The 14,101-nt window shown below is 44.2% G+C and overlaps 2 protein-coding genes and 1 long non-coding RNA gene across 9 annotated transcripts in view; 2 read left to right on the top strand and 1 right to left on the bottom strand.

Moving 5' to 3' along the window:
• The first annotated feature begins 228 nt into the window (after positions 1–228).
• hmgb2b (high mobility group box 2b) overlaps positions 229–14,101 on the top strand; it is a 100,578-nt gene continuing 86,705 nt past the window's right edge. The window contains exons 1-6 of one of the 4 annotated variants that reach the window (XM_061031332.1): positions 229–326; positions 1,008–1,112; positions 3,880–3,933; positions 4,544–4,701; positions 4,781–5,663; positions 6,138–6,376. In XM_061031332.1, the coding sequence (XP_060887315.1) occupies positions 1,059–1,112; positions 3,880–3,933; positions 4,544–4,701; positions 4,781–5,663; positions 6,138–6,376 (1,388 nt within the window). In that variant the 5' untranslated portion in view covers positions 229–326; positions 1,008–1,058. Of the gene's footprint in view, positions 327–1,007; positions 1,113–3,879; positions 3,934–4,543; positions 4,702–4,780; positions 6,377–14,101 lie in introns of those variants that run through there. The other 3 variants (XM_061031330.1, XM_061031331.1, XM_061031333.1) reach the window with 3 other exon arrangements.
• Positions 8,937–9,468, bottom strand: LOC132958484 (uncharacterized). 2 transcript variants are annotated; one of them, XR_009666785.1, is made up of 2 exons: positions 9,391–9,468; positions 8,937–9,117 (listed from the first exon to the last, which is right to left on the bottom strand). It is a non-coding gene; the product is annotated as an uncharacterized LOC132958484 (long non-coding RNA). The 2 variants fall into 2 exon arrangements; XR_009666786.1 differs by lacking the exon at positions 9,391–9,468 and adding an exon at positions 9,324–9,333.
• The window catches only part of LOC132958269 (uncharacterized), a 3,938-nt gene continuing 39 nt past the window's right edge, over positions 10,203–14,101 (top strand). The window contains exons 1-8 of one of the 3 annotated variants that reach the window (XM_061030996.1): positions 10,211–10,249; positions 10,280–10,403; positions 10,522–10,581; positions 11,285–11,395; positions 11,866–11,907; positions 12,014–12,043; positions 12,715–12,849; positions 13,785–14,101. The exon at positions 13,785–14,101 is cut by the window's right edge and continues 39 nt beyond it. In XM_061030996.1, coding sequence (XP_060886979.1) covers positions 10,350–10,403; positions 10,522–10,581; positions 11,285–11,395; positions 11,866–11,907; positions 12,014–12,043; positions 12,715–12,849; positions 13,785–14,087 — 735 coding nt within the window. In that variant the 5' untranslated portion in view covers positions 10,211–10,249; positions 10,280–10,349 and the 3' untranslated portion in view covers positions 14,088–14,101. Of the gene's footprint in view, positions 10,404–10,521; positions 10,582–11,284; positions 11,396–11,865; positions 11,908–12,013; positions 12,044–12,714; positions 12,850–13,784 lie in introns of all 3 variants that reach the window. The other 2 variants (XM_061030997.1, XM_061030995.1) reach the window with 2 other exon arrangements.

Raw genomic sequence — 14,101 nt, 5'->3', positions numbered from 1 at the left:
GTGTGTGTGTGTGTGTGTGTGTGTGTGATGTGGTTACTTGTACATATACAGCCTGTCATTTCACTACAAACCTAAAAATTAACATTTTTCTGTCACCGGGCAGAACTCCTAAAATATTCTTTTTTTCCCAGAAGAGGGCGAGGGGGGCGTGGCCTCGCTCTGTAAGGCACACACACACACACACACACACACACACACACACACACACACACACACACACAATCAGAGAGAGAGTGTATTTCTTCTTATTCTGACTTTACATCAGTTGAGTCGCTCAGTCCTCTCTGAGAATTATCACCTGTGTTTCCTGAGGCTCCGCCCACTAGGTAAGAACACATCTGATCATCAGAAACAAGTTCCATACATGTCTTCATCTGTATATTTTTTTTATTCATTATTTGGCTTTTTATGCCTTTATTGGAGAGACAGGACAGTGGGTAGAGTTGGAAATCAGGGTGAGAGAGAGAGAATGATGAACGACATGCTGGAAAGGAGTCAAAGGTCGAATTCGAACCCTGGTCGCCCGCTTTGAGGACGGTTTGACACCCCATGTAGTCTTTGTACATGGGGTGTGCGATCTGACACCTAGGCCACTGGCGCCCTTAAATTTATCTCTTTACGGAGGGAGTGATGTCACTAACAGTGTTTTAGAAATGCTAACATATCCATAGACTTATAGTCATTATGCTAAGCTAGGCTAACCTCTGTGCTTTTACAGACAGAAGATGAATTTGTTCAGTTTTATGAAAACCTTGACAGAATAAAATATGTGTTGAGATTGTTTTGATTATTGTTGTTGTGTTTGATGTATTGATAGAATGTCTAACAGTTGTGAACATTTAGGAACAACGATGTTTATCCTACATTTATTCAATCAAAGATAAAATTATCTAATTAAGAGATTAAACACGTTATGATGATTTTATAGCAGCTGGTGTTTTACTTTGAAAAGAGATTCCTCAGTTCTGTGTGACAACGATTTATGGCGTATGTTTTTTATTTTGTAGCTCAACAAACCTGAATGTTTACAGACCCTCTCCTTGAATCTCCTGGAGAAGATGCTGCGGTGTGTGTTCGTCTGCTTGCTGCTCGGCTTCATTTCTTCAGCTCCGGTAAGAAACTGAAAGTCTGCCTGTTACCACGACAACCCTGTCACTGTCGCTCTTAGCTTAAGTTAAGTTACCCTAACCCCTTTATACGGCGAACAAACTCTGGTGCACTGGGAAGCGAACCGAGACCCCCGTTAAGTTGACCAGAGTTCGGTTCTTTGGTCCACACCAGAATTCAAACTATCCGACAAAGCACACCAGAGTTCATTTCAAACGGACCAAACCGCTCAGGTGTGAATGCATCCTTAAAGTCAACGTGGTATTTGACAGGCAGCCATGGATGTTGTTGGAGGACAGGGGTTCTGATGATGACCCGGGACTCAGTTCTGGAGCAGTTGAAGTTTACGGAGAAGCTTGTGAGGACGACCAGAAAGGAGAGAGTTACAGTAATCAATACAGGAGGGCATTGACAAAGACGACGGTGCTGTTTGGTGTAAGAGACGGGCCGTGTTTGTTATTGTGTAAGCATACATATTCAGGCCGAGTCATATTATTGAAGTGTGCGTCAAAGGATAGTGTGCTGTCCAGGATGACTCCCAAACTCTGGATGGCGAGTGAGAAACGGTCACATTTGGCCAGAGTGGATTTAGAACAAACAAGGAGGATCTCTGTTTTTTTGCTGTTAAGTTTGAGAGAACCTCAACTTCTAGCAGACAGTCGAGGGAGGGAGGGCAGACTTCTAATGAACGAAAGACAGAGCTGGGTGTCATCAGCGTAGCAATTCAAAATGAACACCAAATTTCCGGAAGATCTGACCCAGAGGTAGGAGGTAGACAATGAAGAGGAGAGGACCCAGGACAGAGCCCTGAGGAACACCGGTGGTGACTGGGAGGAGTGAGTGCGGCCAGACATATAAGATTTGACCAATGATTGTAGAGTTAAACTGTAGACATGATATGAAACGTACTTAAGTTATCAATTCACTGAACATTGATAAGTAATAGATCGTACCTGAAGTTAAAATTACTGGGCTTATGGTGAAATGTCTTCCTCAAGACCGGTCTTGGTAGAGTACTACAACACTAGATAATTCCGTTAATGGCAATTTCCATTATGTGTTAGCATCAAGCTAACAGACTACATAATAATGGGAGTAATCCAAGGATAAGTCTGCAGAGGGCGCCATAAAACATTTTTTCATTGGCTGTTCTACCAACATATGCAGCATTCTGCCTACCGGAAGACTTCCAATCAGAAGACAGTGGGCATGCGGGAGGGGGGGGGGGAGGGGGGGGACCTGTAAGAGACAACAGCTGAATTGAAGGGTTTCAGGCAGAGGTTGAAATGAGGGTTTTACTGACGCCAGTATCAGATGAATAAGGAGTTATTACTGCTCTATAGGTGTCACAGACTGACGATATGAAAGGTGAACAAGAGGAGCATGTGGGAGCTTTAAATACATATTTCATTTCTCACTGTTTGGTTTGAGAACTTTTCCTGTTTTTAACATATTGATTTTCTCTGATTTATGAACTGAAACTGCTCAAAACATGAATCATGTTTCTCTGACAAACATGTTCTTCAGAAACACCAGCAGGAAGTGTGTGTGGTTGTGTGTGTGTGTCTGTCAGTGTGTGTGTGTCTATATTTACAGTCTGTGGTTCTGGCAGGCAGAAAAACAGTGTTTCACATTCAGCGTGCTGATTTAGAACAGACCGGAAACAACACACACACACACACACACACACACACACCAACACACACCAACACACACACACACACAGCTGGTTGTGTAACAGTGACCACAGAGTTTCAGTCAGGGACAGATTTACTACTTCATTTAGAAAACAGCTGTTTTTATCCATGCTGCTCGTGTCACATGACCTACTGTTAACCAATCAGATAACAGAAAAACATGTAACAGGCTGTCTCTGTATTACCGTCTCTCACTGTCTCCTTCTGTCACAAACTGTAGGCTCTAACTGACCAACAGGTGAAAAAAGGTTCCTGATTGTCTCAAGTAGATGAGTTGATCCTGAAGCAGGTAAACAGGCTGTAACGTCTGCAGGCAACAAGCTGCTTTCCAGCGTCGGTAACACGGTCCTAGAGGTTCTCAGTTTCACGTTCATGCTATCAATTCGTTTCTCCATTCTGTTGGCACGCGCTTCAGATTTCTCATCAGCTTCTCTGAAGTGTCTTGCCTCCTCCATGACTTTTGCCGGGGCCGCATTCTCCTCACCAAGCTCTATATTTAACTGAACCATCATGACTTGTTTCGCTGCAGTTTTTGTCTTGTTTCCCACCGTGGCTAAAGGGTTTTGTAAGTATTTGCGCGTAATGGCCCATACAGTCGTTTATTTTCTTAAATGTTTGAGGATGGTAGACGCTGAGATTACCTATGCCACCGTCATGACACCGGTAACCTATCCTTGCATAAATATTTAATTATTGCAAAAAACATTTCACTAAAGCCAAATACATTTCACGAAATGTAAAAAGATTCCAAAAAAAGTCACAAAACATACTTCAAAAGGTGATATGATTAGGTTACTATTATGTTTTATCAAAATGAATTTGCGTTTCATGAAATATTTTAGCATTTATCTAAATAATTTTTTGGCACCTGGTGAAATGACAACAAATTAAACGTGCAGTTGACCTTCAGATACGTTGGTCTACTCCTGCCTGCATCGGTGCGTTTGTGAAAGTCTGGTACTTCATGAACAAAAAACTAACTCCCCAACTGAACTTTTGAAACTTTAGCGCCTAATTATCATAATTATTGATTATCTTGTTTGAACCACAGACTCACCTCTCTCTCTCTCTGCAGCTGAATTCGGACGGTGACTCTTGGTCGGCCTCTTCCTCTGATGAAGATCCACAGGTAATGAATACAGACTCCGCCCCCTTTCAACATATGAACACCAAAGACTGTAAGATAAGAAGTCAATGCATACATGTCTTTAACCCGCATTCTATCTAATGTCTAGCAGGGGGCGACTCCACTGGTTTAAAAATCAGTTTGATTATATGAAATGTTCCTACTTGTTAGTTGATAAATCTCCACGGTAAACATTTGGATGAGTTTATGGTCTCAATCTCTAGTTTGAAGTCTTCTTTACTCCAGCATGATGTTCATTTAGTAAATTAAGAGTCCCAATTGGAGTCACACCGACCAGAAAGAGAGGGCTGGGCTACCTGGGATGGACAGACCACCACCATGGTGACCCAAGAAACAACTTGTTTAGTTGTACTTAAAGACACTCTGAGGAGTTGGCTGTTCATTTCTCAGAAGTGGAGCGGAGCGGGGGAGGAGCAAGGGTCCATTAGAAGCGACCACATTTGGACAAGAGGGAGGAGCGGTGGACCCTCGTTCCTCCCCAGTTCCGCCCTCTTGTCCAAATGTGGTTGCAATTGGCACCAATGCAAGATGGTGGCAGCCGAAATGCTAAACCTCAACAACAGAAATACAAACCCCTTCAATGTGTTTCCAGCTGCCTGCTGTGTTCCCTGTAGTGGGAGGAGCCTCCCAACAAGCCCCGCTCAGCATGATCATGAAGGTTATGGACACAAAATCAAACATCACACTGAGCTTCGCCATCTTCATCCTCCCTGAGGTACGGGAGGAGGGGAGTGGGACTGATGGAGGAAGGTACTGATGATTGGTTCTTCTATTTTTTCTTCTTCTTCTTCTTTCTGTTTTTTCATTTTGTTTCTTTGTTTGTTCAAAGATCAGACGACAGCAGTGAAGAAAGTACATCAGAGAGCATCCAGCCAATCACATCGCTTTTTAATTCATCAGAGGAAATGATGAGTGATCAACCGATGTTTACTTCTGATGAAGGTGTTGATGATTTCACCAACACTCTCAACGGGAACGACTGGAACCAAATACGTACCATTTCTGATGACTTTGATGATTTAAGTAACACCTCCATTGAGTCCAAGGTGAATCAGAAGTTTAGAGTTTTGGATGAATCTGATGAATTTAACAACGGCACAGAGAGCACAGAGAGCACAGAGATACACCGTGAGCCAGCAGAACCCATTGAACCCTCTGAGGACACCGAAATGAAACAAACCCTTCAGGGAGTCACTTTAAATCCTGCAAATGAGAGTGCTTCCAGCAGCCAGCAGAAGTTTGGCACTGACATGGTGGACAAACTGGTTCTGGACCCGGTTTCCCAGGAGGTGACGAGTTCTAGTTCAGAGATAACTAACTCATTGGACCAGGACAGGGTCAGTTCTGGCAGAGGTAGCAAGGACTTCAGGTTTGGTTCTAGTCTTCAGAAGGTGTTTCGCTCCATGAAGGAGGTCGTGGGTCGTCTTTCAGGTTACCAGGGAGTGATGGGAAGATACCACAGTGTTGTAGGTTCAACTTTAAATCCTGTTCCTGTCAGTCAGGAGGGTTTAAGTCTGAGTAATGAGGAGAGTTTAGAAACTGGTAACTTCAGCAGAGAAGGATCAGATTCGGAAAGTCCGACCAGTTTTAGTTCAGAGAGTCTCAGGGTCATTACATACAGTATCCAGAACAGTGCTAGCTTAAACCCAGCCAGTCAGGATCAGGATGTACCCTCTATGATCTTGAGTGGACCAAATGACACCATATCCCAGGTTCCCAGGGACAGTGCCAAGTCCCTCACTCATAAGGATGTTAGTTTAGAGAGTCAGCAATCTGATGGTACAAAGAAGGTTCTTGGTGCAACTCGAATTTCCCTAAATGGTAGTCAGGTGGGTTATAGTCAGAGTTCTAGTGAGAGTGTTGAGAGTTTAGAAACTGTTGGCTTCAGTGGAGTCCGACCAGATTCAGAAAATCAGACCAGTGTTAGTTCAGACAGTGAGGAGAGTCCTGAGGCCACCTATGGTATCCATACCAGCACAGGTTCAGGATATTCCACACAGCGAGTCACAGGTTCCACATCAACTTCTATCTCTGACTCGATTGTTTCTGTTCCAGACAGCAAAAAGGCTCAGGACACTCCTGTTATGTCTGTCCAAGCAGATGAGGGTGCTAGCTTAAGCCCAGCCAGTCAGGATCAGGATATTGCACCTACGATCTTGAACATACCAAAAGACACCATATCCCAGGTTCATATTAAGGGCAGTACCAGGTTCTCCTCTCAGATGAATGTTGGTTTAATCTCAGACAGCTCTGAGGAGAGTCATAAAATGGATGATGCAGGAAAGGTTCTTGGTTCAACCTCATCTGGACCAGGTCTCTACAGTGCTGGTAGTCCAGAGGTCAGCTCAAGAAGTGAGGAAGTGCTGTTGGCTTTGCCCTCCTCTTCCTCTCCTCCTGCTGTTCCCTCTCCTCAAACATCAACAGAGTCTGAAAGCTCTGAATCAGAAGAGATAGGTGTATCAGACTCTGGACCTAAATTAGATTTTCGTGGACTTGATTCATCTAATGAGTCTCAGAGCTCAGAACTTCATCCTGGTCCCTCCTCGACCTTTAATTTTAGTCTGAGTCTTGAGTTCGATCCTCGTTCAGTCACAAACATCAGCTCCAGTTTAATGATCAGTCAGGAGGAGTCGGAAGAAGCACCGACCACAAAGACCCCCAATGATGCTAACCCCACTGCAGACAGCAGGACTAACACTGCTAGCATAGCATCCCGCTCTGAAGTTAGCATGGAGCTTCACAGCAGTGTAAATGACGCATCAGTAGATTCAAGTTTAGAGACTTCAACTGATTCAAGTCATTATGTTAGCACTGACGAAGACCTCACCACTGCTACTTTGCACACCACAGTGCCAGTTAGCTCTGGAGCTAGCAGTAATGCTAACACAGATACGGGGCATGATTCCAGTGCTGAAGAAGAACATTTAAGCAAAGAAAGTGACACTGAAGGATTTGTTTTAAGCGTAAAGTCAACTGCCCCCACTATGTCCATAACACACACTCCTGACTCCAGGAATGCTAATGTAGAAAGAGATCCAACCAGTTCAGATGATGGCACTGAGGCTAGAACAGATGCTAACCAGCCTTTCGGCAGTGAGGCTCCACCTCCTCCTCCTCGCAGGAGGAAACCTTATCACTATGGCTTCCTCGGCCCAATCAGTCATTCCTACAACAACCAACCTGTTGCCAGGGAAACAGAGTCCAAGAAAAGAGTTGCTTCAACACAAACACACACCAGAGTGAAGTTAGCAGCACATCACGAGCGTGAACATGTTCACTTTAATCCTCTCCACGCCTTCTCTAACGGCCAGTACGATCCGGACAGAAAGCACCGCCCACAGACGCCAAGTCATCTACCAATCAGGAAGCAGACAAAGATCAGATTAGCAAAGGTGGCTAAGCCAGCACAGAGTAGCAGCGAGGAAACAAAATAGTGTGGATGGTTTGCTGCTGTGGTCTTTTTAAGAATTTCATCATCTTCAAACTTTCATCAGATTCAAGTTAAAAACTGAAACGTTAACAAGTAAAAATAAAGTACACACTGTGAGAGTCTTTGTTCATGTGTCTGCACCTGAATGCTACATGCATCAAAAGCATCTTCTTTTAAGCCTTTTAGCAAATGACCTTTAGCTAAGTCTAACCCCCCCCCCCCCCCAAATAACAAACACATACACTCTTTCTGGAAATAAGTGCTATGCTGTGATTGGACCGTCATTGTTTGGGGGGAGGGGCTTAGTGAACAACAGTGATGGTCATTTTGTCTCATAATTTACACTTTCTGCTGGTCATTTTTATTGACATCATCTGTGTGTTTATGACATCATCTGTGAGTTTATGACATCATCTATGAGTTTATGACATCATCTATGAGTTTATGACATCATCTGTGAGTTTATGACATCATCTGTGTGTTTATGACATCATCTATGAGTTTATGACATCATCTGTGAGTTTATGACATCATCTATGAGTTTATGACATCATCTGTGAGTTTATGACATCATCTGTGAGTTTATGACATCATCTATGTGTTTATGACATCACCTATGTGTTTATGACATCATCTCCGTGTCTATGACATCATCTATGTGTTTATGACATCATCTCCGTGTCTATGACATCATCTGTGTGTTATTTGTTAAACTTTCAGTTAATAATGTTGTGTCTATGAGAACATCACAAATGTTGTTTGAACTTATTGTGAAATATGCAAACAGTCTGAAACATGATCGTACTTAAAAAGACGGTTTTAGTTTTTTATATTTCAAAAGTGAAATTATTTAAAAAGATCTGTTTGACAGTTTTTCTGTCTGTCGTCGGTTTACATCGTCACATTTTAAATAATTCACTTTTAATGGAATAATTTGTCAGTTTTTTCTGTCATTTTGGTATCAATAAAGTTTTGCTGGTCATTCTGGTTATCGTTTCTCTTTGCAGACGACATATTGATCATTAGATGTCAGGGTTACTATCATTAGATGTATTTATTATTGATCCTCACAGATTCAACTAGAGTTAGTCAGTTGCCTTTTTCAGACGACTTTTGTCTCAAAAGTGGCGCTGCTAAGCTCCGCTGTCATCAGTGGCGAGCTACAGAGAGTTAAAACTGTTCATAAACCCTGAGGCCAAAACATCCAAAAGAGTCCACATGTGCTTCTTCATTTGACTTCACATCACACACACACACACACACACACTGTCTTTAATGTAAGTACTGTAAAACTGTGTGTGTGTGTGTCAGTAAATCTTAGTTGTGTAACGTGTTTACTGTCAGCTGGTCGTGTTGTTGTGTTTGACCACAGATCTTACACACAGGAAGTGACATCATGTGGTCTGTTTTCTGTTTGTCTTCATTCACTGCAGTTTACATGAAGTTATTTTAAAGTTTAACTCTGTTTGACTCACTGCACCACATGTCTCTACCAGGTGGAGTCCCAGTGATCCCGTTATAAAACATTATTAAACTGTAAATAAAGATGTGTCTAAAGTAGCGCTGTCAGCATTAACGAGTTCATCACATTATTCTCCTGTTTGTCCCTTCAGGCTCTCCGTAGATACTCGTCCTCAGTGTCTCCCTGTAGTCTCACTGCTGCATCTTTGAATGTCTCATTTCACTTTAACAAACTCTCAGACAGTAATATCCACCTTATGACATCACACATTGACCTGATGACATCACACATTGACCTGATGACATCACACATTGACCTTATGACATCACACATTGACCTGATGACATCACACATTGACCTGATGACATCACACATTGACCTGATGACATCACACACTGACCTCATGACATCACACACTGACCTTATGACATCACACACTGACCTTATGACATCACACACTGACCTTATGACATCACACACTGACCTGATGACATCACACATTGACCTGATGACATCACACACTGACCTTATGACATCACACACTGACCTTATGACATCACACATTGACCTTATGACATCACACACTGACCTGATGACATCACACACTGACCTGATGACATCACACACTGACCTGATGACATCACACATTGACCTTATGACATCACACATTGACCTGATGACATCACACATTGACCTTTGTTACCGTTCCTTTGAGCTGTTTGACCGTCAGTTTTGGATCCCTAACCACTTCCTGTTTCTGTGTTTAACTTCCTGTCCTAACCTTCACTCGACAGGAAGTTTTCTTTATTTCAAAATAAAAGCACACAGGAAGTTAATTACTGTCAGGTGTCAGTAGCTCAGTCTTTAGAGACTTGAGTTGGGAACCTGAGGGTCGCTGGTTCAAGTCCCGATGTGGACCAAGTCTGGAAATTGATCAGGTAGCTGGAGAGGTTCCGGTTCAGTTCCTGAGCACTGCCGAGGTGCCCGTGAGCAAGACACGGAGGAGGATGTTGTCAGTTGGCGGACTGACTGCAGGGCGGACTGACTGCAGGGCGGAGGGAGACTCATGTTGTCATCAAACGTGTCTTAGACAGATAAACACACCTGTGTGATGTCATAGAGGTGTGAATAGTGTTATCACTTTAAAAGTGTTTATTCAATAACGTGGTATTCAGACTCCATCACAGTCTGGGTTATTTTTATTATGTGTGTGGTTTTAAACATGGATCACACACACACCATATAAATCAGGTTGTTTGTGTTGATGGGTGGCTGTCAGTGGGAGGGGGGCGGGACATGATGACAGGTCACTTCCTGTTTAAGAGACAATAAAACAGAAGAATGAGAGCCAGAACACCAGACCATCAGGAACGACCGTTTGGACCAGTTAGGACCAGTTAGGACCAGTAAGAACCCGTAAGGACCAGTAAGGACAGCTTTGGACCAGTTTGGACCAGTTAGGATCACTGTGTGTGTGTGTGTGTGTGTGTGGTTGTGTATTTGAGGATGTGGGTGTTTGTGCTGATGGCGTGTCTGATGGATCAGAACCAGGCTACTCCAGTAAGAACTCTGATTATTGATTTTATTTTTAAAATCACACGAGAGCGAGAACCAATAACTGTGTGTGTGTGTGTGTGTGTGTGTGTGTGTGTGTGTGTGTGTGTGTTGTTGTTTACAGTTACCATGGCAACAAGACAGCCTTCAGCCAGCTCTTCAGCAGCAGGTGTACCAGACATCCGTGAGTACAACTACAAAATAAAGACGTGTAGTGTTGTGTAGCTAGCATCAGTTAGCATGCTGTTAGCATAAGTGTTGCAGTAGCCTTAGCGTCTTCACGTCCACGTGTTGCAGCTGATTGTGGTTACACATCGATCTGGGCGATAAAAATGTAACCTGACACGTCCGTTTTATAGATCTAAATATACTGACAATCCACACGGCTCCTACGAGATGCTATCTGTTCACTGTGCTTGTTTACATCCTGGTTGTAAAGCGAGGAGAGCAGCCCCGCCTAGTGGCCGGAGGCTGGGTAACAGCTTTGACATATTTAACCGGCGTTGAAGGCCAACGTGTAATTTATTTATTTTTTTCTCATAGTCCACTGCACAGCTCCTACATCACACCTTTTGTACATTTTGTGTTTTTTATATTTTACATGTTTAAATTCTATTTTATATATTGTAATATCTTCTTCTTCTGTTTTATTTAAGTTGTTTCTAGTTCTGCTTTATTTCCTTGTTAATTGTTTAGCACCAATACACCAAGACAAATTCACTGTATGTGTAAATGTATAAACCCAGATTCTGATTCTGATTCTGATTCTGATGATTCTGAATAATTTGTTAAACTGACTAGTAATTCTGGTGCTGAGTAGCGAAGGTGACAACGTTTGACCGTGAAATCTCTAGCCGACTGAGAAGTGTCCGTCTTTGTCTCTGCAGCCGCCTTCCTCTCCCACTCCTGCTGTTGGACGACAGAGAACATCTTCCTCCTCCTCCTCCTCCTCCTCCTCCTCCTCTTCCTCCTCCTCTGACTCCAGCCACAGTTCAGAGGTCTGTGTTACATCCTCCATCTATGATAAACACATCTGTCTTCACCTCAATATGATCATTGACAAACCTACTACATTACCCATAAGCCTTAGCAGCCTCTCACCAATCAGTCCTTAGAACAGCTGTGTCTCCTCCGATGTGAGGACAACAGTCTCTCCTGTCATGTGCAGAACTTCCTCAGACTTTTCACTCGTCTTAACAGACAGTACGCTCTCAGCACCGCTGATCCGCTCATCTCATCTTTAAACTGCCCTTCACTTTATCAGCATCACTGTGATCACAGCGGCATCTTGTGGGCGGTACAGGAACTGCAGCTCAACATGCTTTAAATCTCAGGCTGCTGATTGGTTAGAATCATAGACTGTACATTATTACGGTTAGAACATTGTGATAAAAATGTGATGACATCATAGCACCAAACGACCAATGAGCTGTTTGCTGAACTGACTGTGATTGGTTGATTTTTACAGGGAGTTCAACAGCTGAGAGAGTGGCAGAGACTGGAGAACACGGTAACACACACACACACACACACACACACACACACACACAATGATGATGATGTCATAATGTTGGTCCTGCGATGTCATGATGTGTGAATGATGTCATTTCCTGCAGGCTGTGGAGCAGATAGACTCCTCCCAGGAGGTGAGCTGTCAATCAAACTTAACAATCCATAATTGCAAAAGTTTCATTCTCAGTGACGGTGATTGTGTGTGTGTGTGTGTGTGTGTGTGTGTGTGTGTGTGTGTCTGTGTGTGTGTGTGTCTGTGTGTGTCTGTGTGTGTCTCTGTGTGTGTGTGTGTGTGTGTGTGTGTGTGTGTGTGTGTGTGTCTGTGTCTGTGTCTGTGTGTGTGTGTGTGTGTGTGTGTGTGTGTGTGTGTGTGTCTCTGTGTGTGTGTGTGTGTGTGTGTGTGTGTGTCTGTGTCTGTGTGTGTGTGTGTGTGTGTGTGTGTGTGTGTGTGTGTGTCTCTGTGTGTGTGTGTGTGTGTGTGTGTGTGTGTGTGTGTCTCTGTGTGTGTGTGTGTGTGTGTCTGTGTCTGTGTCTGTGTGTGTGTGTGTGTGTGTGTGTGTGTGTGTGTGTGTGTGTGTCTGTGTGTGTGTGTGTCTGTGTGTGTGTGTGTGTGTGTGTGTGTCTGTGTGTGTGTGTGTGTGTGTGTGTGTCTCTGTGTGTGTGTGTGTGTGTGTGTGTGTGTCTCTCTGTGTGTGTGTGTGTGTGTGTGTGTGTGTGTCTGTGTGTGTGTGTGTGTCTGTGTGTGTGTGTGTGTGTGTGTGTGTGTGTGTGTGTGTGTGTGTGTGTGTGTGTGTGTGTGTGTCAGAGCTGGGAGCTCCTCAGGTTTAACAGCAGTGAGTTGATCAGTGAACTGGTGCTACTGGGTCAGAGAGTGGGCGATCGAGAGGGAGAGAGAGACACCGGAGACGACAGCGTGGGGAGCGCCGAGAGCCGCCAGAGGGTGAGAACACACCTGACACCTGTGACATCACACCTGACATCATAACACCTGACATGTGACATCACAACTGACACCTGTGACATCACGACACCTGTCCTTCAGCATCACAACACCTGACATGTGACATCACAACACCTGACATGACATCACAACACTGACATGTGACATCACAACACTGACATGTGACATCACAACACCTGACATGTGACATTATAACACCTGACATGTGACATTATAACACCTGACATGACATCACAACACTGACATGACATCACAACACCTGACATGACATCACAACACTGACATGTGACATCACAACACTGACATGTGACATCACAACACTGACATGTGACATCACAACACTGACATGTGACATTATAACACCTGACATGACATCACAACACTGACATGTGACATTATAACACCTGACATGACATCACAACACCTGACATGACATCACAACACTGACATGTGACATCACAACACTGACATGTGACATCACAACACTGACATGTGACATTATAACACCTGACATGACATCACAACACTGACATGTGACATTATAACACCTGACATGACATCACAACACCTGACATGACATCACAACACCTGACATGACATCGCAACACCTGACATGACATCACAACACCTGACATGACATCACAACACCTGACATGACATCACAACACCTGACGTGTGACATCACAACACCTGACATGACATCACAACACCTGACATGTGACATCACAACACCTGACATGTGACATCACAACACCTGACGTGTGACATCACAACACCTGACATGACATCACAACACCTGACGTGTGACATCACAACACCTGGGACATGTTGAAGTTGACCTCTAACCTGCAGGCAGTGATGTCACAGTGTACTCCAGGATGCTTGATCTGACCACGCCCCTCCTCCTCCATCAGGCTTTGTTGTTGACCTTTCACCCTCTCATGGCTCGACCCCGACTTAGCGGAGGTGGACCTGATCGCACCAAAGGTGAGGCTGCCCCCAGCCTGGGCGGAGCCACAGGTGAGGGAGGCGGGGCCGTCACAGATGCTGTTGGGACTGAGGGAGACGCACAGGAGGGCGGCGTCGGAGGAGCGGAAGAGTTCCCTCAACTGTCGGACGACAGCAGCGCAGAGAGAGGCGGGCTGACCTTTGACTCACCAGGCCACACCCACCACAGTTACTATGGAAATGAGGAGGGGCTAGAGCTCGGGCTGTGACGGAGGCCACACCC

Source organism: Labrus mixtus, chromosome 23 (genome assembly GCF_963584025.1).
Source record: "Labrus mixtus chromosome 23, fLabMix1.1, whole genome shotgun sequence".
Taxonomy (NCBI): domain Eukaryota; kingdom Metazoa; phylum Chordata; class Actinopteri; order Labriformes; family Labridae; genus Labrus; species Labrus mixtus.
This window is presented reverse-complemented; position numbering and strand designations above follow the sequence as displayed.